The following is a 26525-nucleotide window of genomic DNA, read 5'->3' as shown; positions in this document are numbered from 1 at the left end:
GAGTTTTTTTACAAAATAAATATCATAAAGAGTTTTCATCTTATTTATTTTAAAAAAGTAAAACATTGTTGAACTGCTAGTTCAAATATATTTATTATTCTTACTTTAGCATAGATAGCTAGTTATGGTTAATTAAAGATATTCTTTGTATTATTATTTGTATCAGGATTTCAATAAACAAACAAATATGAAAAAAAGTTAATCATTAATCATTAACACAAGTTAATCATACGCGCTCATCAGCACTTAATGGAAAATAGGTATCATTAATTCATATAGTTTTTCTAATAGTCAGTGGGATTTTTGGCACCGCATTTCTTCAGCCAATTTTTCGTAGTTGGGAGAGAAGGAGGATATTCCCGTCCCATGCCCCCCTCCACCAGCCTTTCTCTCCCCGCTGTGCCCACTCCTCCAGTAGCCCCACTCTGATCATGTGAGCTACCCCTCCTCATCCCCTCTCCTAACACCTCCCTCTACACACCTGCCCTGCCTCTCTCCTCTGGTGCTGGTCCCTCCCCTGCAGGTGTCTGCCTGTCTGCTTCACCCCCAGAATCTCCTGGCACCTGAACCTTCCCTTAGTCCTGCACCCTCCTGGTGCCTCCCCCTTCCCTCACTGCCCCTGCCCCCTTTGCCCTCTTTTTCCCTGAAGCCCACCCCCTCACCACCCTCTGCCCTCGTTCCCCTCATGCCCCTGTGCCCTCACACGACTTGCTCCATCCCTGCCTTCTTCATGACCACCCCTTCTTTCAAGTCTTCTCCTAGCACCTCCCCCCTACGCCCTTACCCTCTTCTCTCCCAGCATCACCCTGTCCTCCCTCCCACTGACACCTCCCCCTCCTGCCCTTTTTCTCATTATCTCCACTTGCCCCGCCACCCAGCATTTGTCTCTCCTCCACCCTGTTCCTTGGTGCCTTCCCCTTTCTTCTCCTGACCTGCCCTCCTCCCATCAGCACAAGCCCCTTCCCCTCCCCTCCCCTCCCTACCTTCTGCCTTGCAGTTTGCAGGGCTGGAGTCTGCTGTGATTGGGCCCCAGAAGTCCCCGCAGTCCAGGCTCCAGACTACGTGCCGTACCTGGAGCTGGGCTGCTTGGCATTTGCAGCCCCGGCCCATCACAACACGACTGCTCCGCTAGGTGCACTCACTGCCGTCCCACCTCTAGCCAGGCCTTGCTCGCCCACGCCCTGCTCGGAGCATCTCCTTCCTCCTCCTTCCCTGATCCGCGGCTGGCCGTTTTAAAAAACGGTGCCGCAACACCATGCTGAAGTGGCACCACCCCCTCCGGCGTGCTGCGCATGACCCCACCCCCGGCACAGCCCCAGCTCCGCCCGGGTTGACGGTGTATGCTCGTGCCTCTCGCGGCTGTACCCGCTTTCCCTTCCCCCGGCCCAGTACCTTCCCCAGCCGGGGTTAGTTTGCTGGCCTCCTCGTCAGAGTCCCTCGGCCAGGTGGGGTCTTCTGGCAGGGCCATAAGTGCCAGCAGCACCCCTATCGGCTCCAGTGCAGGAGTGCGGAGCCCAGTGGCTCCGTCCCGCCGGGCCTGTCTGCCCCTGCATTAGGGTGTGCCTAATGTACACTAGGCGGGTGCATATAAATGCCCTGGGCGGATACCATGGTGCCCGTGGGCACCGCGTTGGGGACCACGGTACTAGAAACACAGCTGTCTTCCTTGCTGACCCCCTTGTAAAGTGCTCATCAGTCCACGTAGTGTATTTTGTTCTGAGGATGTGCTGTATCCAGGCACGCTGGCAAGGGGTCCCATGAGAGACAATACCAGCCAGAAACCCCTTTAGGGATGTAAAATCCTGTTTAATCAGTTAACCAGTTAAACATTAAGTTTAACCAGTTAACTGATTAAATCGGGGGGGCAGAGGGGTTATTCCAGCCCGGCTAGGCTGGTGCAGCCCCCACTGCCTCCCACGGCTCGGCTGGAGCAGGCCCGTTGCGGCAGACAGGGGCTGCTTCGGCCACGCTGGAGCTCCTGTGTCCACGGTGCATCCCAGGCCCGCCACAGAGGATGGCTGCTTCAGCGGGGCTAAAGTGCCCTCTGCCTGCAGTGGGTGCCACCGTGCTGAAGCAGCCCCTTGCCCATGGTGGGCAGGGGGCAGCTCCAGCCCCAACCAGTTAACCGTAACTGGTAAGCCTCACCCATTAAAGGCAAAGCTTACTGGTGAAGCTTTAACATCCCTACTGGCAATTCTCTAATGCTTTCAGGGGTCTCAGAGCCATTAATGAATATAGCCTCCCACAGGCAAGCCAACAGACTCGCCGGGCCCCGGGGCAAGGAGGGGGCAGCTCCGTGCTCCAGGAAGGGGTGGGGCCTCAGGCAGAAGTGGTGGGGCCAACTTTCGGCGCCATCCAGAACACATCACCGGTGACTAACGCCGTAGCAGTGGCCAGGAGCCCCTCCTCCCCCGCTTTTTCGAATTACTGGCCCCCAGCACCGGATAGGGTCCTTCCTAAGTGGAGCCCTTTGTATCTGTCCTTATTAAACTTCATCCTATTTACCTCAGACCATTACTCCAATTTGCCCCTCTGTCGGCGGGCCTGGCCTCACAGCACCAGGAAGGGATAGGGCTGTCTCATAATCCCCATTTCACAGGGTATGTCTACACTACCCTCCTAGTTCGAACTAGGAGGGTAATGTATGCATACCGCACTTGCTAATGAAGCCCGGGATTTGAATTTCCCGGGCTTCATTAGCATAAGCGGGGAGCCGCCATTTTTAAATCCCCGCTGCTTCGAACCCCGTGTAGCGCGGCTACACGGGGCTCGAACTAGGTAGTTCGGACTAGGGTGCTATTCCGAACTACCGTTACTCCTCGTGAAACGAGGTGTACTGGTAGTTCGGAATAGGCACCCTAGTCTGAACTACCTAGTTCGAGTCCCGTGTAGCCGCGCTACACGGGGTTCGAAGCAGCGGGGATTTAAAAATGGCGGCTCCCCGCTTATGCTAATGAAGCCCGGGAAATTCAAATCCCGGGCTTCATTAGCAAGTGCGGTATGCATACATTACCCTCCTAGTTCGAACTAGGAGGGTAGTGTAGACATACCCACAGAGGGAGGCTGGGAACAGATTCTAATTCTCATTCTCAGTCCTGTGCCCCAGCCACAAGGATTTCCTGGGTCTGTACTGCACTGGATGGAGTTTAACACAACACAGTACACACACACACACACACCAGCTTCTGAAGACAATCTTCAAGAACCACACGCTCACCATGGTTCAGCAGAAGCCTATTCAGGCACTTCCTCCTACCTTTGGGCTGCTTGTCATGTGTCCTATGGTCACTGAGTGGGAAGTTTGCTTTGAGCTGATTGTAGTGGCTGTTGAAACCTTTGACGTATCCAAATCTGTGACTTTTACTGGTGAGCTTGGCTGCACGCTGGGAGATGTGTTCACTGACTCTGACTGGTCTAACACCGTCAGGTGTGTTTGGGTGGCCCCGGTGGAAGTCGCAGGGGTGGTCTTTTCCATCGTTGTGGTAATTTCAACAGTACTTGCTTTTTATACATGGGAAAAAAATAGGTGTATGATTAAGGCTTCTTGAATCAACGCTTGTCATTGTTGTAACTAATCTGCAATATTGAGTCTTTGTCACCAATGGTACCAGAATGTATTATTGGCTATAGAAAACATGTGCATTAGATTTTCTTCATGGTTACCTAATTATTACATGCATTTATATAAGCTGATAGTGAGCTAATATTCTGTGTGTGTATTCTACAACAGTGTAAAGCTGCTATTGCATACTCTGACCTCCCTTCTGCTACCTTAGCCCTTCCACTGGACTCAGAGTCCTTAAAATAGATTTGTTAATTAAAAAAAAAAAAGAAAGAGAATGCATCTTTTATTAAGGTCCTTCTTTTCAAATCCCCTCAAGCCCTGGCCTAGAGCAGAAAGGCCTTACACATAAAGATATTATATGCAGAACACCAAAAGGAGTGCAGAGACATGCGAGGGCATCTTATTATGATAACTCAGCTTGCCTACCATCCCAGTTTTAGTGATCGGTCTGCTTATCTTAAACAGCCACTTTAGAGCAGAAATTGCTTCAAGATGTAAAATTGTGGGTGTAAATCCACACTCCCCAAAAGAATAGAAATGATTGGATTTGGGGCCCTCTTCAGGTCCACCCAATAAAGATTGGAACTCAAAGTGGAGTCTGGAATTCTGAAGTATTTCAGGAGTCCAGGAACAAATTGGGTTTCACGTCTGTGGTTCTGTACTGGCCACATTTCTAAAATACCATTTTAGTTTGACCACAAATTAAAAGCCCCTTTTAATCAGGCAACCTGTTTTAATCAGGCAACCTGTTTTACAACCTGTATTTCATCCTTTGGGTGGCTGTGTAAGGCAAGTTTCATTTTCACATATTATACAGTCAATCACTAACCCACATCAGTACATGGAAACTGCAGAGAGAGCATGGAGAATAATAGGCAAGTCCAAATCAATTTCCCATACCTTCTGATGTTCCTGAAATGTCTTTAGTCTCTGAGGAGGCCGTCAGTTGTGTGAGATTGTCAGTTGTCATTGTAGGTTTTATACTGGTAAGAGTAGCATTCATCGTTGTCAATGAGGTACTATTTGGTGTGGTGGGGGTGCTTTCACCTGAAACTTTATTGTCTGGGGAGGGAGGGGGAGAAAGGAGTGGTAATTAATGGCTTAAAAGCACAGCATGGCATCCATTCTACAAGATGCAGACTAAGAGTAACTCTGATATTACAGGAAAAAACAACAAATGGTCTGTTAGCACTTTATAGACTAACAAAACATATAGATGGTATCATGAGCTTTCATGGGCACAGCCCACTTCTTCAGATGACTGGAGTTATGAGTTTAGGATGTGCAACGTAAGAGTCTCTCCTTGAGAAGAAACAAATGTGATTTTTGGAATATTTTTTTGGTTGCTTGCTTTTTTACCAAGAGATTAGGTTTGTCTGCTTCTTCCCCTTTTCTGTTTGAAGGCTTGGACTCTCCTGTCGCCACTGATTGTCCTTTTGACACTCACATCTTGGAGCAGTAGAGGAGCGAGGTATAAGCACCCTCCCCATCCACACACATACACTGTCCCCATGCCTTCATGAAAGAGTGACAGATTCTCAAACTACGTCTCCATTTACCCAAGGATACAACCTATTGTGATCAATCTTCCAGGGTTCATTTTATTGGGTCTAGAAAAGACCTGCTAAGTTGAATGCTGAAGGTAGCCCCTTCCCCCATCAAGAGCGGTACTCCTCACAGTCGCAAGGAGTGAGGGAAATCAATGGGAGTGTTTCTCCCATTGACCTCTCGCTGTAGATCCGCCCCCAGAAAATCTATAAAGAGTATATCAACTCCAGCTACACAATTCACATATCTGGAGTTGCATCTCTTGCACTGATTTTCTCCATCAGTGTAGACCTGATCTCAGACTTTAAGGCTGGAAGGGACCTTCATGATCCTCTAGTCTGACCTCCTGCATATGACATGATTCTGGGATGCATTAACAGGTGTGTTGTGAGCAAGACATGAGAAGTCATTCTTCCACTCTACTCTGTGCTGATTAGGCCTCAGTTGGAATATTGTGTCCAGTTCTGGGCACCACATTTCAAGAAAGATGTGGAGAAATTGGAGAAGGTCCAGAGAAGAGCAACAAAATGATTAAAGTTCTAGAGAACATGACCTATGAAGGAACACTGAAAGAGTTGGGCTTGTTTAGTTTGGAAAAGAGAAGATTGAGAGGGGACAGTTTTTTAAGGTATCTAAAAGGGTGTCACAAAGATGAGGGAAAAATTTGTTCTCCTTGGCCTTTGAGGATAGAACAAGAAGCAACGGGATTAAACTGCAGCAAGGGAGGTTTAGGTTGGCTATTAGGAAAAGCTTCCTAACTGTCAGGGTGGTTAAACACTGGAATAAGTTGCCTAGGGAGGTTGTGGAATCTCCATCTCTGGAGATATTTAAGAACAGGTTAGTTAGACATCTATCAGGGTCGATCTAGACCAGTGGTTCTCAACTGTGGGCCATATGGCTCCCCAGGGGTCACATCTTACCTCTAGGGGGCCACATGGAAAAAACGGAACATAAATGATGTACCTTTTTTTCCAACTAACAGCAGCTATGAGGGGGGCCACAGAGGTAAATGAGGCTCAGAAGGGGGCCATGAGCAAAAAAAGGTTGAGAAACACTGATCTAGACAATACTGGGTCCTGCCATGAGGGCAGGGGACTGGACTCAATGACCTCTCAAGGTCCCTTCCAGTCCTAGTATTCTATGATTCTATATTGCAGGCCATGGACATTCACCTACTCCTGTAATAGACTGTGACAGGGCGCCTGCCCTGCACTGGGCCTTTAAGCCCCAGGCTCAGGCCCCGAGCCTGAGGGAAGCTGGAAGACCAGCTGAGATGGTTAGGCTAATGAGCCCAGCTGCCAGCTATAAAAGGAGAGGCCCAGTTGCTTGAAGGGGGAGTGCAGGGCTGACTGCAGAGGCAGCAAGAGCTCCTGGGAGGGATACAGCTGCAGGAGACAGACTGGAGAGGGAAGCTCTCCCTCAGCAGTTGCCGGGGACCCCAGGAGAGGCCTGGCGGAAGGCAGAGGTGAGTTGGTGTCACCTGGAGACTACCTGCCGAGGGGATGCTGGCATGGAGATTGCAGCCAGCTGGGCAAGGCCAGGTAGGAAGTGGCCCAGGGTAGGAGCGGGAGGCGCCCCTCTTGGCCCGAGAGCCTCGGTGGGTTTTGGCTAGCTAGCCCCACCGAGGGAGTGACCTTATACCCGGTCGCTCACAGGGCCCTGGGCCGGGACCCGGTGGAGTAGGGTGGGCCCGGGTCCCCCTACCGGGGGGGTGCCCAGCTATGACAAGAATCTGTGTGTGGACTCGGCCTGTTTAAAGGGCCAGTATAAACTGCTGTGAAGCCGATGATGAGCAACCCATACAGACTGTAACTCGCCCTGAGATGGGCCATGTGAAGACAGTCGGGGGCACTGAGGCTACTGGGGGGCGTGCGCCCCGTGACATAGACCAATAGCATCTGGTTGAGTTTACTAAAGTCTTCAAATAATGATTTAAAGACTTCAGGTTACAGAATCATTACCATTTACACGCTTCTAACCCTGCAAGGGGCTCAAATGTTAAACTAGTCCAAGGGTTCTCAAACGTCATTTCACCACAACTCCTTTCTGACACACACACAAGCTACACCCCCCCCAGAATCCTGAGTCTACCTGATTCTTGCATCCCCGGGTGGTGGAATGGGTGCCTGAGACCCATTTCCCTGGGCAGGAAAGGGGTCAAAGCCAAAGTCCAAGCACCTGGGCCCCAGCCAAGGGCCCTGTTAGCTGAACTCCACCATCTGGGCTGAAGCCGTAGGGCTTCTGCTTCAACCCTGAGCCCATTAAAATGGGGTCACGACCAATGTTCCTGCTAATCTTTTCATGCACAGAAGAAATATTGGGATGCTGAGAGGCAACATAACAAACCTACCTTAATGGACAAGAAAAAAAATGCTAACGGATAGTAGCACTCAAGGGCCCCAGTCAACAATAAGGGCTCGTTAGTGGTAGGCACTGTATATACACAGTAAAAATGAGAGCAGTAACCCAAACATCTTACAGTGAAAGTAAGCCACTCTGAAACAGGACTCAGGGAGAGGAAATATATTTCAGCTAGTTCTTGCTAAAACAATAAATAAAATAATGAAATGATTCTTGCCTTTCATCATAGAAAGGAGTGGGGTTGACGGGTTAGAATATGTGATTGGAAAGGCTGGGTTCTGTTCCTGGCTTTGCTAAGAAAGCTGGATTCAGTTCCCACCTGGAGAGTCTATCGGATGGTGAACTGATACTACTCAGGTCACATCTAGACTTATGTGCTGGAGATCAATCTTCTGGCCTTCGATTTAGTGGGTCTAGTTAAGACACCCTAAATTGAATGCTGAGGGCACTTCCTGTCAGTGCTGGTACTCCTTGCAGATGCGAGGAGGAAGGGAAGCTGACGGGAGCATTGTCTCCCATTGTCTTCCCACTGTAAAGATAGTGCTAAGCTCAGCTTAAGGTATACCCACTACAGCTACATTATTTACATGGCTGGAGTTGTGTACCTTAAACTGACCTTCCAGGTCTATTTTAGACCTGGCCTAAGTCATAGGTACAGGGCAGAGAAGAATTTTGATGCCAATGCAAAACTTTACATGGAAACCCGGAGAGAATTCTGTAAAATGGGAGTTAGTATAGGAGGGCCTTACCATAGACTCCTGCGAATAGGCTTACTACATAAATTCATAGATTCCAAGGCCAGAAAGGACCACTCGGATCACCTAGTCTGACCTTCTGATAGCACAAGTCAGTGGCTTGTTCCAAAATAATTCCCAAAGCAGATCTTTTAGGAAAAAAAGTCTATTTTCAAAGAACCCACCATGACCCTGGGTATATTGTTCCAATGGCTTACCACTCTTACTGTTAAAATATTTACATTTTATTTTCAGTGTCTATTTGTGTAGCTTCATCTAGCCATTGGCTCATGTTACATCTTCCTCTGCCAAACTGAAGACCCCATTATTGTATATTTGTTTCCCATGAATGTACTTATAGACCAGTGGTCCCCAATCTTTTAGGGCTGCCGGGCGCTTGGGGGCGGGGCCACTCACGCGCTGTACGTAAGGGGGCGGGGCCGCTCACCGGCCACGTGACTGGGGCGGGGCCAAGCATGCGCCGCACGCCCGAGGCTGGCAGCAGCATGTGCTGCAATCCCCGGCCGGGGCCGGTGCGGGCATGCGCGGTGCCCCCAGGGCCGGGGCCGGCAAGGGCGCATGCGGGCGGGGCCAGGGCCAGGGCCCACGCGGCGCACCTGGGGCCGGGGCCAGGGCCAGGGCACGCGTGGCGCATCCGGGGCCGGCCATGCGCCCGAGGCTGGCACCTGCCGCACGCCTGGGGTCGGGGCCAGCCCAGATTGCTCCGTGGGCGCACGTAAAGGGCCCGGCGGGCGCCATGGCGCCCGCGGGCACCGGGTTGGGGACCATGGTTATAGACTCACATCAAGTCACCCCTTAACCTTCTCTTTGTTAAAACTAAGGTTAGCTCACTGAGTCTATCACTGTAAAGCCATGTTTTCTAATCCTTTAATAATTCTTGTGGCTCTTCCCTGAATCTTCCCCAATTTAGCAACTTCCTTCTTGCACTGGAGGTACCAAAAGTGGACTTCATTTTCCAGCAATGGTCACATCAGTGCCAAATATAGAGGTAAAATAATGTCTCTACACTCTACTCTTACTAGAAACTCCCCTGTTTATGCATCCCACAATTGTATGAGCTCTCTTGGCCACGGCATCCAGCTGATTAGCCACACGAAATAAGACAGAATTCACCCTGCAACGCATTCTAGGGATAAATTAAATATTCCATTTTAATAGTCTCTTGGTGTATCTGAAACATAAACTACTCACCTCCCATGTCAGAATAGATAAGGTCCATCTAGTTTGCTACCCTGTCTTCAGAAAATGTTTGGTGGTTCAGAGAAGGGATAAATCCCTAAAATATAGCTAATTATGCAATGCTATTATATGCAGCACTGGGAAATTTCCTTCTGACTTTTGATGATGATGATGATCAAATTATGCCTTGGAACAGGAGTAATTTTGGGCCCTTATTTTTATCCAATTAACAGAGCAGGTGATATTTCTACCCATATTTGTCTAATCCTATTTGAAGCTCACTAAGCAACTTGCAACAACAAAGATTTTACTGCAGAACAATGGGTATAATAAATATAAAGCCATGTCTCCACTTGCCGCATTGGGGATAGATATTCTGGCATTTGATTTAGCTGGCTTAGTAAAGACCTGCTAAATCCAACGCTGAGGGCTCCTCTGGTCGGCGCCAATACTCCTTGCCATTGTGAGGAGTAAGGGAGGCCGAGGGAAGTGTTTGCTCCCATTGATGTCCTGCTGTGAAGACGGTGCCCCACTCAGCTTAATGTATTTCGACTTTGGCTACGTTATTTACATAGAAGACAACGAATAGTCTAGTAGCACCTTAAAGACTAACAAAACATGTAGATGGTATCATGAGCTTTTGTGGGCAAAACCCTGAAGAAGTGGGTTTTGCCCACGAAAGCTCATGATACCATCTACATGTTTTGTTAGTCTTTAAGGTGCTACTAGACTATTAATTGTTTTTTAAGTTTTTCCAGTTAAAGACTAATTCAGCTACCCCTCTGAAGTTATTTACATAGTTGGAGTTGTGAACCTTAAACCGACCTTCCGGGTCTAATAGACCTGCCCTAAGACATGAGACTAAATGAATAATTCATTTGATATAAAAAAGTACCACAAAACAGCAAGAACCCATCAGTGTCGAACACACAAATAGCTACTGTTAACTATCCAAGGGACATGTGGTAACATTCCGCACTCAACACCAACAATTGATTCTGTGTAAGTAGCAGCGTGCAGACCCCATCTTTGCACTTCACAGACCTTTTGTTCAACTGCAGTTCAATAAAGGCAAAGTTCTGCAATTCCATATAGGCTCAAAATTCCCATTGGCATTAAAGGCAGTTTTGTTTATATGGTGACTGCATGATTAGGCCTTACATATGTAGCCAAACTCATCTGTTAGACCTACAATAAAACCCAAAGCCCCCATCTGGCAAAAAGAACTACCCTGGAACTCATGTTCAATAAAGTTGCAGTGTCAATGCGTTTACTGCAACTTCGTACTCATTGAAGAAAATGTACAGGCTACCTTCCATGGCATCATTATCATAGAGGAAACTCACAGTGAATGTGCACCCTGTCAGATATTTCACATGCAAGCCACAGTCTTTCTAAGCATCAACATTTGAATGCTTTTCATACCTTATCCTCCTAATGCCTGTGTTCAGAGTTTCCTTCATGTTGGCAGCCTTACTTTATGGAAATGGCTACAATGAGGTAACTGTGAAGTCTATACTCCAGCCATACTCCCAAAAGAGAGCACATACACATAGTGTTAAAAGGCAGACCACAGAATAGCTTCACAATTACCCTTAAGCCTTTTCTGTCAGTGAAGAGAAAACCTACTTTTTTCTTCAGGAGCAGCAAAAAGTACCCAAAACACAGATTGTAGCAAGTTAACGGGTTGTATTTCCATAGTGCTTTTGCAAGTGCTTTGAATATGCTAACATCATGTCTTTAAATATTAATCAATACAAGGCCTGAAAAAGTTTGTGTCATTTTAAAAATCTTCTTAGGAAGGGGAATTTCTTCATAAAGATTTCAGTGGAGTAGCCATGTTAGTCTGTAACTGAAGAAACTTAAAACATAATGAATAGTCTTGCAGCATCTTAGAGACTAACAGAAAAGTAGATGGTATCACGAGCTTTCATGGGTACAACCCACTTCTTCAGATTTAAGTTTCTTCATAAAGAGGAAGAGATTTATGTATAGCTCTTATCCCAACCAGTGATGTTCTCAAGGAAACTTATATCCTACATTCTTTCTTGTCTTCCAGTTAAGAAGCCTAGATGACAATAAGTAATGTCAAAAACGTGAAAGATCTTTATTAGAAAACATTATTAATATTGGGAGGGTTAGTGTTGATGAAATAAGCCAAGCTGCCATTCCTGATAAGACTTTAGAACAGATGCAGCCTGGAAATTGGCATTGCAACTTTTCTTCTTATATAACATGCCTCAGACTTGCTCTGTTATGACTCCATCATATGGCCTTCTCCAAGGTCCATTCCATGATTGTCCTCTTTGTAGCCTGGGGCCAGATTTTCCTAAGAGCTCATCTCCTATTTAGTTACCAGAGCAAGTAGGAAGATTTTTAGAAAAGGTCATCATGCTGCATGGATGCTGATCACCTCTCAAAGTCTCTAGCCCCAAAAATCCAACTGTGACATTCATTTTCCTGTACCCCATTACCAGCCTTTAACTAATCTCTCCCTCCCCCCCCCCCAATGAACTACACTTCTATGACAATTTAAAAGTAGAGGTGGGACTGAGCTGCAAAGCTCACATCCAAATCTGAATCGTTGCACTGTATAAGGGTATTGGATCTAGGTTTTCTTTTTAGATGAAAGAGATATCCTTTTCCAGGAAAGAGCCAATTCAAAAGAGTTAAATCACTGAGTTTTCCTGATAAATTAAAACCAGAAGACATGATTCCATGCCCGGAATAATAATTAACGTAATGTTAAATCTCCCCGTTTCATAAGGCCTTGTATTTACATGGACATCAGCAGGAACCTTTACCTCATTAAAATGACATCATGCCTTGAACTTGACTTCCCAAAGTGCCATAACCACCCAAACAAACACCTTTGAACTTTTCCAGATGTTTATAAAAATATCAAAGCTGTTTGGCCAAAATCTTTGCATCAGTGTGCATCATAAAACAAGGACTGGATCTTCCTCCACCTTAAGTTGCCTTTGGATTTGCTTCATTTTATTACAAGAAGACTCCCTTCCTCCCTTCCACTCCCCAGCACAAGCAACCATTTTAATACTGCAAGTATCAAAAGGTTTTGCAGCTGTAGGACTCGAGATATCTCTAACAATGCAGGTGGGAATGGGGATATGACTCCTAAGTGGCACTTCATTAAAAACGTGAATCATTTATCGCATAGGACATTCTTATTGGTTTTGCAAAATTTGTGTGAATTTATTAGTATTAAAGGAATGAGAATTTAAGCCAAATAAAACTGTTAACATAAAGCAATCAGTGTTTAGGAAATCTAGCACAGAAGGGAATCATCTCCAAATTAGTTGTGTGGAGGACATGATTTCACAAATATTTATTTAATTGACCTTTTCACTATACTACGACAAAAGAATATTCATCCAGTGCGTTGGACATCCTTGACCATTTTATAAAAATAATCAATAAACCTACCTGTCACTTAACCCAGATCAAATCAAATAATCAAGCAACAACATAAACTCAACACAAATGAATTGACTCTCATCACTCCCACTGGAGTTCTGCACCATTGTTCCCCAGCCCTACTCAACACCCAGCTCCGTATGGTGAAGCGAAGGGGGACGGGAGAATCTTTTGGGGTCTAGGGCCACTGACCCATAGAAAAATCAGTCAGAGGCTGCACACACATGAGAAATAAAACAAAAACAAAAAAGTCTTCACTGATATGGCCCTCAACTGAGGAGAAAGACACTCCCCACATTCTCTATACACCCCCAGAGCCTAGGGGAGCCTGGGCTAGTGGATTTTGTGTGCTCCAGCCTCGCAAAAGAATTGGAGGGGGGACTGGAGCACTAGTGTAGGCTCCCCAGAGCTGGGAGGGGAGGAGAGGGGGGGAAGCCAGGAGCCTCAGAGGTGGGATGAATGCTGGGCCTTAGGTTCCCCACTCCTGTAGCAAAGGAACAGCCTCAGATCAACACTAGGCAAAGTCTCAGCAGTTTGTATGTTGTTATGTAGTGTATAAGTCAGTTAAATACAGGGTTTTCTTCCTCTCATCTGAATCTTCACAATGACTAATGTGCAACCTGTGGAAATAGCTGCCTGTTTGTGATGACGGTACTAATTAGTCTTTGTATAGCACACCTCATCTTCAAATCACCATTCATCTGGTGAACATAGGCATGCGAAGCACATGTCATTAGGGTGCGCACCCAAAGAATTTTTAAAAAATGTACTTTGACCCCCATTAGCCACACCCCTGACCCCTGTTAACCATGTCCCTGACCCCTGTTAGCCACACCCCCTGACTCCCATTAGCCACACCTCTGGAGGTAACACTCTCGGGGCAATATGGACACATGACCAGAAAAAAAAGGTGTCATGTGACCCCCCCCCCCCAAGGACTTTTCCCACCATCCTTCTACCAATAGGGATTAGTTTGGCCCTCACCAAACCTCCCTCATGCAACTGTCCTGTAATTGCATTAACCCAACAGTGACAGTAACTCGGAGCGGAGAGGCTGGGGGAAGAGTTCCCTCTCAGTTTCCTCCATTGAGCAGAATGATTTTTGTGTTGTGCACCAGTACTGAGTTCATGTGGCTTGTTTGGATGTGCCACTGTGGCACCCAAGTTACTAATAAATACCTTATAAACCTCTACCTTTTCCCTCTGCTGCCATGTCTCCTCCCCTTGCTTCATCAGCTCCCCTGGTGCCTGCTGCCCCCAATGTAAGAACATAAAAATGGCCGTACTGGGTCAGACCAGAGGTCCATCTAGCCCAGTAGCCTGTCTGCTGACAGTGGCCAGCGCCAGGTGCCCCAGAGGGGGTGGACCAAAGACAATGATCAAGCGATTTGTCTTGTGCCATCCATCTCCAGCCTGACAGACAGAGGCCAGGGACACCATTTCTATCCCTTGGCTAATAGCCTTTTATGGACCTAACCTCCATGAAATTCTCTTTAAACTCTGTTATAGTCCTAGACTTCACAGCCTCCTCTGGCAAGGAGTTCCACAGGTTGACTATGTGCTGCGTGAAGAAGAACTTTCGCTTATTAGTTTTAAGCCTGCTACCCTTTAATTTCATTTGGTGTTCTCTAGTTCATTTATTCATTAGTTCCCATATCTGTTCTTTATTCACCCTCTCCACACCACTCGTGATTTTATATGCCTCTATCATATCCCCCCCTCAGTCTCCTCTTTTCTAAACTGAAAAGTCACAATTGCTTTAGCTTCTCCTCATATGAGACCTGTTCCAAACCCCTAATCATTTTAGTTGCCCTTCTCTGAACCCTTTCCAAGGCCAAAATATATTTTTTGAGGTGAGGGAGACCACATCTGTATACAATACTCAAGATGTGGGTGTACCATAGTTTTATACAGGGGCAGTAAGATATTCTGTGTCTTATTTTCTATCTCTTTCTTAATGATTCCTAGCATCCTATTTGCCTTTTTGACCGCCGCTGCACAGTGTGTGGAAGTTTTCAGAGAACTATCCACGATAACTCCAAGATCTCTTTCCTGATTTGTTGTAGCCAAATTAGTCCCCATCACCTTCTTCTGCTGTCCTGACTCCTGCCCTTCTCACTGCCCTTAGCCTTCCTGATACTTGCCCCCCTCTACCAGCCCTTCTCTCCCCACTGTGCCCACTCCTCCAGTAGCCCCACTCTGATCATGTGAGCTATCCCTCCTCATCCCCTCTCCTAACACACCTGCCCTGCCTCTCTCCTCTGGTGCTGGTCCCTCCCCTGCAGGTGTCTGCCTGTCTGCTTCACCCCCAGAATCCCCTGGCACCTGCACCTTCCCTTACCCCTGCACCTTCTTGGTGCCTCCCCCTTCACTCACTGCCCCTGCCCCTTTGCCCACCCCTTCACCACCCTCTGCCCCCATTCCTCTCAAGCCCCTGTGCCCTCACACATGACTTGCTCCATCCCCGCCTTCCTCATACTCACCCCTTCTTTCAAGCCTTCTCCCAACACCTCCTCCTCCCTCCTCTAGCCCCCCAGTGCCCTTACCCTCTCCTCTCCCAGCATCACCCTGTCCCCCCTCCCACTGACACCTCCTCCCTCCTGCCCTTTTCCTCATTGTCTCCACTTGGTCCCCTGGCACTTGTCTCTCCTGCACCCTGTCCGTTGGTGCCTGCCCCTTTCTTCTCCTGCCTTGCCCCCCTCCCCTCAGCACGAGCCCCTTCCTCTTCCATCCCTTCCCCCTATTTTCCCCCTTCCCCTCCCCAACCTTCTGCCTTCCAGTTTGCGGGGCTGGAGTCTGTGGAGTCACTCCAGCTGCTGGCCCAGGGCTAAGGTCTCCAAGGCGAAAGGTCTCCAAGAGACACATGAGACTATAGTAACCATAGAGCCTGAAGCCTCAATGCTCTGGGAGGGACCCGCACATGGAGGCACCGGAAGCCACATTTATCCTCCAGGCTCAACATCCCACCTGCCCAGGAAATGTAGCTCCCCAGAGCAAGCTGCATGGGGCCGAATTGGTGATTCCTGGTTGAGTCTGATGCTGTGGGGAGGAGGAGCCCTGTCCCATCTCCTGAGCATGTTGTGGAGCCGCAGCCGGACTCACTTGCGCTTTGCCGGGACCGTGCACGGGACTGACAGCGCCCGGGGATCAGCATGTGCCCGGATCAGTCTCCCCTCCCACCCCCGGCCAACTTCCCCCGATCCTTCCCAACCAGCTCTGCTGCCCGCAGCACCCTCCCGGCCATCCCTGCTTCCTGCTGGCCAGTTCTTCTCCTACCTATCTCCTCTGGCCAGCCACGCTGCCCCTGCTCCCGCTCCGCCCCCCATCTCCTCCAGCCAGCCGCGCTACCCCCTTATCTCCCCGGATTACTGGTGCTGCCCCCCTCCCAATCTCCCCAGCCAGCCCCATCCCTTCCTCCTCCTGGCCAGCCCCGCCTCCCTCCCAGCTGGTATTTTTTCCTAGGGTGGGCTTTGAGCAGCGGGCCCCCACCATGTGGGCAGCTCCTGAGCCTGGCCACCAGCAGCCCAGCTCGGGCTGAGCCCAGCGTGCAAGGAGCAGCTGCTGTAGCCCTACCCAGCCAGGCAGTACTTCCGGCACGGCGCGGCCCAGTCAGTGGCGAAACCCCGGGCTGTGGGGTCCCGGCACTGAGGGGGCAGCTCTCGGGCTTGGGGCACACGATGGGCCTTTGGGGCACAGGTGGGTGAGTGGCCCTGGCGACGCAGGGAGCCCGGCTGCACCCTCCCCCTGTGAGCGGCTCCACTCTGCCGTCTCTAGAGCCGCACCGGGGACGGTGGCCGGCAGTGGGGGGTATACAGGTGGGGTGGGGGAGTTGTGTGGTTGCACACAGGAGGGGGTGGCCAGCCGGAGGGGGCATACTTACCTGAAGCTCTCCCGCATCCTCCACCGGCTCCATGGTGTGCGGCCCCGGCTTTTGAAGTGCCCACGGGCCGCTGGAGCACGCGCAGCAGCACCGAGGCATGCCGGGCTGCGCAGTTTCTGATGCCGTGGCCGCCGGTGTCTTCTTGCAGAGGCAGGGGGGATGGGCTTGCCCCATTACAACCCTCCTCCTCCAGCCAGCCCGTCTGCCAGTTCACCCCGCATTAGGGTGTGCCCAGGCACACCCTGTGCGCATGCCTATGCTGGTGAAGTGGGTTTTTCCCCACCAAAGCTTATCCTCTAATAAACCTGTTATTTTCTAAGGTGCCACAGGACACCTCATTTTTTTGAAATCACTTGGCATCCATCTCTGCTTTAATACCTTTGACTTCAACTAATTAATCCTTGCAAAAACCATGCAGGGTATGTATTAGCCCAATTTTACAGACAGACAAACTGAGGAAGGACTCTAATGACACATAACTAACGCCACAAGGGCAGAACTAAAATGAGCATTTAGGAGCTCCTGGTCCTTTAAGTGTACATCTACATTGCAATTAGACACCTGTGGCTAGCCCATGCCAGCTGGCTTAGGCTCATGGGGCTTGAGCTAAGGGGCTATTTAATTGTGATATAGACATTTGGCTTCACACTGCAGGCTGAGCTCTGGAACCTGGGCCTTGGACTGCAGCCAAAGCCCAAATGTCTTCACCTCAGTTCAGCAGCCCCTTAGCCCGAGCCCTGCATGCCTCAATCAACTGATGTGGACTAGCTAGAGACAGAGTGTGTTGATCGGAATGGAGAAGCTGTGGAGAAAGAGGGCAGAACTGAACTACAACTGCACGAGCCACATGTCAATGTTTGCCTTTCATTAAGCTATTCAACTTTAATAAGCAGCAGCTTTGGGGATGCCGAGCTACATTACTCATAAAGCTCTAGTTCTACTCCTCTCCTGTCATGTGGCAGAAATTCAAGTGGTTGGAACTCCATTTGCTCTGGAAATATCTGATAAATTCCCTCCTCCTTTTTCCCCCCTTTCCATACAGCCCCAGACAGGATATGGGTGTGGGATCTGCAGTCACGAATGACACAAAGGAAAAAGGCCAAAGAGAATGTGGAAAGGAGGAGGGCTGACAATGCCAACCATGACATCACTGCAGTCAGCCTTGAGCAGAAGGCACCCAATCAACACTTAGAGCCAGTAAGGAGGGATTTTGCCTTGTTGCATAGCCTGACTTAAAGAGCCAGCTTAGGAACCTGATTTCTCAGGTAGCATCTATGATCCATGTGGCTTGCGTACTTGACAATCAGTGTTCTAGAAGAAGTTGAACCTGAATTACCATTCCACCTTGGCCTCACCAATTTTCTGCTCATCATCTCCTTTATTTTGAAGGCTCTTGGTAGATGAATAGAGCTACTTGAGGATGATCATATGCAGGAAAAGGTGGTTGCAGCCCTACACTCATAGGTACAAATGTATATAGCTTACATCAGGTACAAAAACAGACAGGGTCTTGCACTAGTACACTAGGTACACATTTTAATAGACGTTCTAATAGCACAATTCACTGCACTTTTAATCCTTTTTTTAATGTATATACACCATGTAATATTTTACTATGTGTAAATCACATTAACAACGTAAGAATGGCCATACTGGGTGAGACCAAAGCTCCATCTAGCTCAGCATCCTGTCTGCTGACAGTGGCCAATACCAGATGCCCCAGAGGGAGAGATCACAACAGATAATCCTTACGTGATCCCTCCCCTGTCACCCACCTCCAGACAGAGGCTAGGGACACCATTCCTACCCATCCTGGCTAACAGCCATTGATGGACACAACCTCCATTAATATATCTAGCTCTTTTTTGAACCCTGTTAAAGTTCTAGTCTTTACCACATCCTCTGGCAAGGAGTTCCACAGGTTGACAGTGTACCGAGTGAAGAAACTTCCTTTTTTTTGTTTTTGAACCTGTTGCCTATTAATTTCATTTGGTGTCCCCTAGTTCTTATATTATGAGAATAAGTAAATAACTTTTCCTTATTCACTTTTTTCACACTAGTCATGATTTTATAGACCTCTATCATATTCCCCCTTTGTCTCCTCTTTTCTAAGATAAAAAGTCCAAGTCTTTTTACACTCTCTTCATATGGTACTTGTTCCAAACCCCTATCATTTTTTTGCCCTTTTCTGACCTTTTCCAATGCCAATGTATCTTTTTTTGAGATGAGGTGACCACATCTGTACATAGTATTCAAGATGTGGGCGTTTTATGGTTTTATATAGAGGCAATAAGATATTTTCTGTCTTATTCTCTATCCCTTTTTAATGATTCCTAACATTCTATTTGCTTTTTTTGATTGCTTGTGCACACTAAATACATGTTTTAAGAGAACTATCCCCAGTGATTCCAAGATCTCTCTCATGAGTAGTTGTAGCTAAATTAGTCCCTATCATATTGTATGTACAGTCGGGATTATTTTTTCCAATGTGCATTACTTTACATTTATCAATATTAAATTTCATTTGCCATTTTGTTGCCCAGTCACTTAGTTTAGTGAGATCTTTTTGAAGCTCTTCTCAGTCTGCTTTGGTCTTAACTATCTTGAACAGTTCAGTATTGTCTGCAAACTTTGCCACCTCACTGTTTACCCTTTTCTCCAGATCATTTATGAATAAGTTGAATAGGATTGGTCCTAGGATTGACCCATGGGGAACACCACTAGTTACCCCTCTCCATTCTGAAAATTTACCATTATTCCCACCCTTTGTTTCCTGTCTTTTAACCAGTTCTCAATCCATGAAATGATCTTCCCTCTTATTCCATGACAACTTCATTTACATAGGAGCTTTTGGTGAGGGACCTTGTTAAAGGCTTTCTGGAAATCTAAGTATACTATATCCATTGGACCCCTTCTATTCACATGTTTGTCGACTCCCTCAAAGAACTCTAAGGGTATGTCTACACTTGCCCCCTAGTTTGAACAAGGGAGGCAAATGAAGCATACCAAAGTTGCATATCAAGTGCGGGATTTAAATATCCCATGCTTGATTAGCATAATTGCGGCCAGTCACCATTTTAAAATGCCGGTCACCCTTTAACTTGCCACGTGTAGACGCAGTAGTCCAATTTAAAACCCTTCCCTCGAATTAACTGTTACTCCTCATTGCATTGGAAGGGTTTCCAATCGAACTACCACGTTTACATGTGGCAAGTTAAATCGGGCGACCAGCATTTTAAAATGGCGACTGGCTGCGATTATGCTAATCAAGCATGGGATATTTAAAATCCGTGCTTGATTTGCAACTTCCGTATGCTTCATTTGCCTCCCTAGTTAGAACTAGGGGGAAGTGTAGACATACCCTAGTAGATTAGTAAGGCATGATTTCCCTTTACAGAAACCATGTTGATTTTCCCCCAACAAATTATGTTCATCTATATGTCTGACAATTTTATTCTTTACTATAGTTACAACTAATTTGCCCAGTACTGACGTTAGACTTACCCATCTGTAATTGCCAGGATCACTCTAGAGCCCTTTTTAAATACTGGCGTCACATTAACTATCTTCCAGTCATTAGGTACAGAAGCTTATTTAAAGGATAAGTTACAAACCACAGTTAATATTTCCACAATTTCACATTTGAGTTCTTTTAGAACTCTTGGGTGAATGCATTCTGGTCTCGGTGACTTGTTACTGTTAAGTTTATGAATTTGTTCCAAAACCTTCTCTAATGACACCTCAATCTGGGACAATGCCTCATATTTGTCATCTAAAAAGAATGGCTCAGGTTTGAGAATATCCCCAATATCCTCAGCTATGAAAACTGAAGCAAAGAATTTATTTAGCTTCTCTGGAATGATTTATCATCTTTGAGTGCTTCTTTAGCATCTCGATCATCCAAGGGTCCCACTGGTTGTTTAGCAGACTTTCTGCTTCTGATGTACTTAAAAAACATTTTGCTATTACTTTTTGAGTTTTTGTCTAGCTGTTCTTCAAACTCCTTTTTGTCTTTTCTTATTATATTTTTACACTTAATTTGACAAAGTTTATGCTCCTTTCTATTTTTCTCACTAGCTGAATCTGAACATACAGAAACTTTCCTAAATGTAATAGTTTTGATTAGCATTTGATTCAAGTCAAAGGCGAAAAGTCTTTATTTTAAACAAACAGGTTTGCCCATCTCCAGTGACTCAGCACTGTATTGGGATCTCCTGTTCTACCTGTTATATGGTGTAATTGGAATGTACAAACTGAAGTAAAACCCCCCCTTTCCCAGCCTTTAAAAAAAGCACTCATCTTAAAAATGAACCAGAAAGACCAAGTAGATTTTGCAGACAATTATTTTCCACTTAGCAACTTTCATTTGGATCAGATGAAATGCAAATTACATGCAGTACCCGCTGAAATATAGCAGTTCCAGGGATGCACAGCATTCTCGTACATGTCTTCCTTTGAGGATGGGACATTTTGGCTTCTGATTTTAAGGCAGCTTCTCACATGCAAGGATAGATAGCGTTGTGGGAACTCAGGAAGAAAAGGTTCTAATCCTGCCTCCACTGTGTGCCTGCTCGTAGACCATGGGTGAATTACTTCAAAATTAATTTTCAAAAGTGCTCAGACAGTGTGGTTCAAAGGTTTTAAAACTTCATAGGTTGGCATGGTGCTGGGAATGCATCCCACTAGCTTAGCTATGAAATATAGCCTAGCTGCAGACTGTCAGCTCACCGTAGTATTTTTAGCTCTTATTTCATGCTTTTTATACATAAACTTCACATGCTTTGCAAAAAGGTATCATTATCCCCATTTTACAAATGGGGAATTTGAAGCATCAGGTTGAAATAACTTGCTCAATGTAACAAAACAGGTTAATGGCAGAGCCAGGAATAGACCCTAAGTACCATATCTAAAATACATGAAAAGTAGTTCTTGGAAAAACTACAAATTATTATATGAATAAATCTGAATTATAGCTTAATATTTAGATTAGACAAGTGCTGAATCACTCCTAATTAGCCTTCAAGTAATGTGTTTCATAATTCTGAATTTGCTTTTACCTTGAACCTTTTCTAATCTTACTTTGGAGTCTGAAAATATGTGTCAACAAATTTTCCTTTAAACAGCATGGAGTGGTTTTGTTTCCACTTAATATATGTCAGTGGGGAAGAGGGAATTCTTAGCTTGCTATTTCAGCCAACATGCACATAGCTTTTGAGAGTCATTCTTCTATTGTCTAGCTCTTGAGTGGAGAAATGCTGCTGGGAAAATAAGATTAAAAGCCAAGGGGAGAGATCAGCAAGGAAATTGCTCAGGAGATGTTTGCTTTGTTAAAGTTGTGCATCTGAGTTGGGTTGTGACCCTGAGAAGTGCTGACACCTACAACTCAGAGGTCAGTAACAAGTTGCAGGTCTTCAGCAATATGCTGGGTCCTACTTTTAACTAGGGGTGTGTCTAGACTACATCCCTCTTTCGACAGAGGGATGTAAATGAAGCACTTCGAAAGTGCAAATGAAGCCGGGATTTAAATATCCCGTGCTTCATTTGCATAATCACGTAATGGCACTCTTTCGAAAAAGCGCTATTTTGAAATTGAAACGACAGTCTAGACACGATTCTTTCAAAAATGGAGCGCTTTTTCGAAAGATCCTGTAAACCTCAAAAAATCTTTCTAAAGAGCACCCCGTTTTCGAAAGAACTGCATCTAGACTGTGGTTTCAATTTCAAAATAGCGCTTTTTCGAAAGAGCACCATTACATGATTATGCAAATGAAGCACGGGATATTTAAATCCCAGCTTCATTTGCACTTTCGAAGTGCTTTATTTGCATCCCTCTGTCGAAAGAGGGATATAGTCAAGACGTAGCCATATATGAAGTAGCAAATTGTTCCTTCTTTAATGAAGATGTTTAAACAAGTTGGGGAAAATTCTATTCCAACACTATAGCAGACTAGGAAGCAATGTGACAGAAAATCTACTGGAGTAAGTACAGGTTGAACTTCTCTAGTCCAGCATCCTTGGGACCTCACTGGAGCCAAACCTGACAATTTTCTGTACCACAGGACGTCAATATTGTCTAGCAGCATTACCAACGCTTCCACTGCTTACTGGGCCCTTAGAAGATATTTAGGGGTAAATTAGAGCTAAATAACAGAACAGAGTCAGGACTGGTGACTGTGAACAAACTTTTTGGGACCATGGGAAACTTGGCCACACCCTTGATAAGTGGACATCCCGCTAACTGAAATCATGCCAGACCAGAGAGTTCTGGATTAGAGACATTCAACCTGTACCTTGATATCACTACAGCACCCACCATAGGTATGTCTTTCAGTCTCTCTTTTATCAACACACCTGACCCACAGGAACAACGTGAGTTCTGCATTATGTGAATAGGCACAAAAGGGTGCTCAGTTGAAGTTAGTATTTTTTTTTTATTCTAAAGAATATGTGAATTGTTTCATTCTCAATTGCTAATTTCACAGATACTATGGCACCAAATCTTAATTCTCTCTCCTTGGTAAAGATCTTGCTGCAACGCACCAAGAGATAGTAAGCCAGTAATAACTAGTTAGTGGCTTAAGTAAGGCACTCGGGTAACTCAGCTGGGTGTGCAGTGCCACCTGCTGTCATGCTGGGTGATAACTGAACTTGGAGCTAAACTGGTAGGGGCACAGAGATTCTAGTAGCTCCCAGGCTGCATCACAACCTGTCAGAGGTTCCCAGACCCTTATCGCCTCTTGACCAAAAAAGTGTGTTTGTATGAATCCTTGCAAATGATCAAATTTTGCACAGTCCCTGCTATAAGTTTTCCTAAATGGAAATGTTGTTAAAGGCTTCAGCTTATAGAATCCTAGGGCTGGAAGAGACCTCAGGAGGTCATCGAGTCCAGCCCCCTGCCCAAAGCAAGTACAGTATTCTGGTAGCAAGTAAATAGAAGGTCTTAAAGGAAGAATGAAAAACAACGTTTACAAATATACAATAGAGCTTGTGCTTGGATGCTCAAAAATTGATGGCCAGGACCACTCTTTGTAGTAACTAGTTTTTGATATTGTACCCCTGAATTTATATAGTCATCTAAGATGTAGATACCTGAAAAAAGGCATGATATTTTGGTTCTGAAAGTTCATGTCCTAGAAGCCACCAAAAAGGCAGCATTGTCCAGGGAATAAGTAAGTAACAAGGATATAGAACTCCTGTTACCTGTGTACCCGATTCACTGTGGAATCTTGAGACATGTCATTTAGGGAATTATTTTCACAGGTGTTAGGCACTCATAGCTCCAACAGAAGTCAATGAGAAACGCAGGTATTCAGAACCCCTCTGCTTTATTTTACCCTATGGAATGGAATTAAAACTTATTTACCTCACACAGGGGTGTTCATAGACTTATAGATCTAAAGGAGAAAAGGACTCTCATAATGTTCTAGTTTAATGTCTGGCACATTCCAGGCCATAGAACCTCACAACACACATTCCTGTAGTAATGGGCCAGAAATTACTGCCTGAGTCGCCAAAGTCCTCAAATCTTGATTTAAAGACATCAGGTTACAGAGAGTGCACCATTTACTCTAGTTCAAATCAGTAAAAGTGACCCGTGCTGTGTGGCAGAGGAAGGAAACTGCCCCCTGGAATCTCATCTTCCTGATTTGGGGAAAAATTCCTTCCTGACCCCAGATATGACCATCAATATGTAGGCAAGATCTATCAGCCAGACATATGGGGAGCAAATTAACTATTCACAAAGCATTTAAAAATCCCATACCAGAGCAGAGTATTGGCTTAGCTAATAAATGGCAACACATTTTACAGTATGTGTATTTTCTCTCAAAGTCCATTATAAGTACAAAATTTAAAAAACAAACAAAAAACAACCCCCTCAAACCCTAGCACTTGTTAATTTTGCCTTTGCCTTTTTTCATGGCACAAATGATTCAGATTTCTAATTGCAGACAAAAGCTCTTGTACCAAATCCTTGCTCACCACACATCTCAGACAGTAACACAATGCTGAAACACACTTTAAAGACTTCTTTGTACTGGGCTTTCTGTAAAAGCATACTAGAAGGTGAGATGAAATGGCACAAGTGAGCAATATTGTGTGCCAGCTTGATAAGGGAGTGAATTTGTTCCTTTCTGAAATATTAGCAATGAAATAAGAGACAGAAGAGCACAATTTAACTGACTATTTAAGAGAATCTATTCTCACACATTTCATTGACAAAAGTGAAAACAAAGTAGGTTGGATACTTCAGGATTTTGGATGTTATTCTAGTACTGCTTATAGAATATTCAGACAAAAAAGTTCCCCAATAATTTATTATGCCAATCTTAATTAGTATTAAGATTCTTAGTAGATTAGAACAAATATACAAAAATATGTCAAAGTGTTAAATATTGCTTAAACTAAAATCCAACAAAAGCACCCTATGCAAAACAGAGGCCTATGCACCAAAAATCCTTAAAATTACTCTCTTCTCCTCTTCCCCCCTGTGCTGATTGTTGCTTGTGGATGACTTAAGGGTGGGTGAAGGATTCCCCATGGTAACAAGAAGTTCATCCGAGGAAGCAAAGTTTTTTTGGGAAGTGACAGATTTTTAGAACAGGTTTTGTAGTTACACTTGTTTTTAAACTAAATAAGTGTTTAATTCCTATAAAATAATCATTGAAAATTAGAAACCTCTGTCCTTTCCGGCTAGTACAGAGCAACAAGTTATATGAATTCATTAGTGGAATTCCACACATTTACATCTTTCTTATAACCTAGGTTCTAATTGAATGCTTTCATATTTTTGTTTTCAACTCCATTTAAAGCAGTAATAATTCCTGTTCTGAACACTCATTTTTGGCTTTTTTTGGAGAATCAGGAGATGTGTCATTATTCTACATAAAATGTCCTCTATAGAATGCTCTCTATCTAATCTGTGGTCTGCTCCAATTTTATTGAACATACATTACATTTACAGTACACTGTTTTCTCTACCTTCTATCTAAGGACTGGTAGTAGGATCAGTAATACAGAGAGGTATTGCCCTGCACATTTCTCCCCCTCCCCCCACTCTATTTTGTGCTTAATGAATATAGTAGCCATAAATTGAGCCTTTATATGTTTAATACTCACCTATCAAGCTCAGAACACAGAACATAGTGCAGAAAAGCTGCTTCCTCTTCATTGCTTTTAAACTTCCCAGTAACAACATATCTGCTGATTATGTTCAAGCAAAACTGGATATTGCTTTAGTAATCTTGGATTTTTAAGTCCTGCTACAGCTCTGTTGAGTAGTGTGCAAACTGCCTTTTAGTTTGAGTCTTTGAGGCCAGTAACATATGGGGTGGAATTCCCTTGCATGGGTTACGCTTGTGGTTCCAAATTATGAGGTGGAGTGTGTCCAAAGCTGGATCTAGCTTAAGTAGTTTATAGCAATCTCACTATCACATTGTTAACTTTCCTCCCTCCCCCATATCCTTTTTTTTTAAAACATGACACATGCTTAACTCTTTCATGGAAGCTGGTTCCTTTTACTTTGAAAATGAAGAGAGACATACAATTTGCATTACACTGAAAGTGAAGATAATATGGTTTCTGTAGTTAAAAGTAAAACTCCCCTTTTATCCTGAATTAATACTACTTAAAAGCAGCATAAAATGTGAAATCACCTACCCATCCACCCACCCACATCCAACTCTGTATGGTAATACTGCAGAGAGTTTGAAGGCTTTTAGAATCTGGGATTTTTTTAGTAATTACATTAATAATTAATTTGGGGCTCACCATTGACAAACAGGAACAGTGTCATTTATTTCAA

General features: G+C 45.4%; 1 protein-coding gene across 1 annotated transcript in view; it reads right to left on the bottom strand.

Moving 5' to 3' along the window:
- The window catches only part of CD34 (CD34 molecule), a 39451-nt gene extending 13330 nt beyond the window's left edge, over positions 1-26121 (bottom strand). Inside the window, exons 1-3 of the mRNA XM_075910580.2 lie at positions 25841-26121; positions 4466-4627; positions 3257-3501 (exon numbers count right to left, since the gene is read on the bottom strand). Of these exons, the coding sequence (XP_075766695.2) occupies positions 3257-3501; positions 4466-4627; positions 25841-25919 (486 nt within the window). The 5' untranslated portion in view covers positions 25920-26121. The remainder of the gene's footprint in view (positions 1-3256; positions 3502-4465; positions 4628-25840) is intronic.
- Between the last annotated feature and the right edge of the window lie 404 nt (positions 26122-26525).

The sequence above is a fragment of the Pelodiscus sinensis genome, chromosome 27 (genome assembly GCF_052426305.1).
Source record: "Pelodiscus sinensis isolate ZL-2025 chromosome 27, ASM5242630v1, whole genome shotgun sequence".
Classification (NCBI taxonomy): Eukaryota; Metazoa; Chordata; order Testudines; family Trionychidae; genus Pelodiscus; species Pelodiscus sinensis.
The sequence above is the reverse complement of the archived record's forward strand: the minus strand, read 5'-3'. Positions and strand labels throughout refer to the sequence as shown.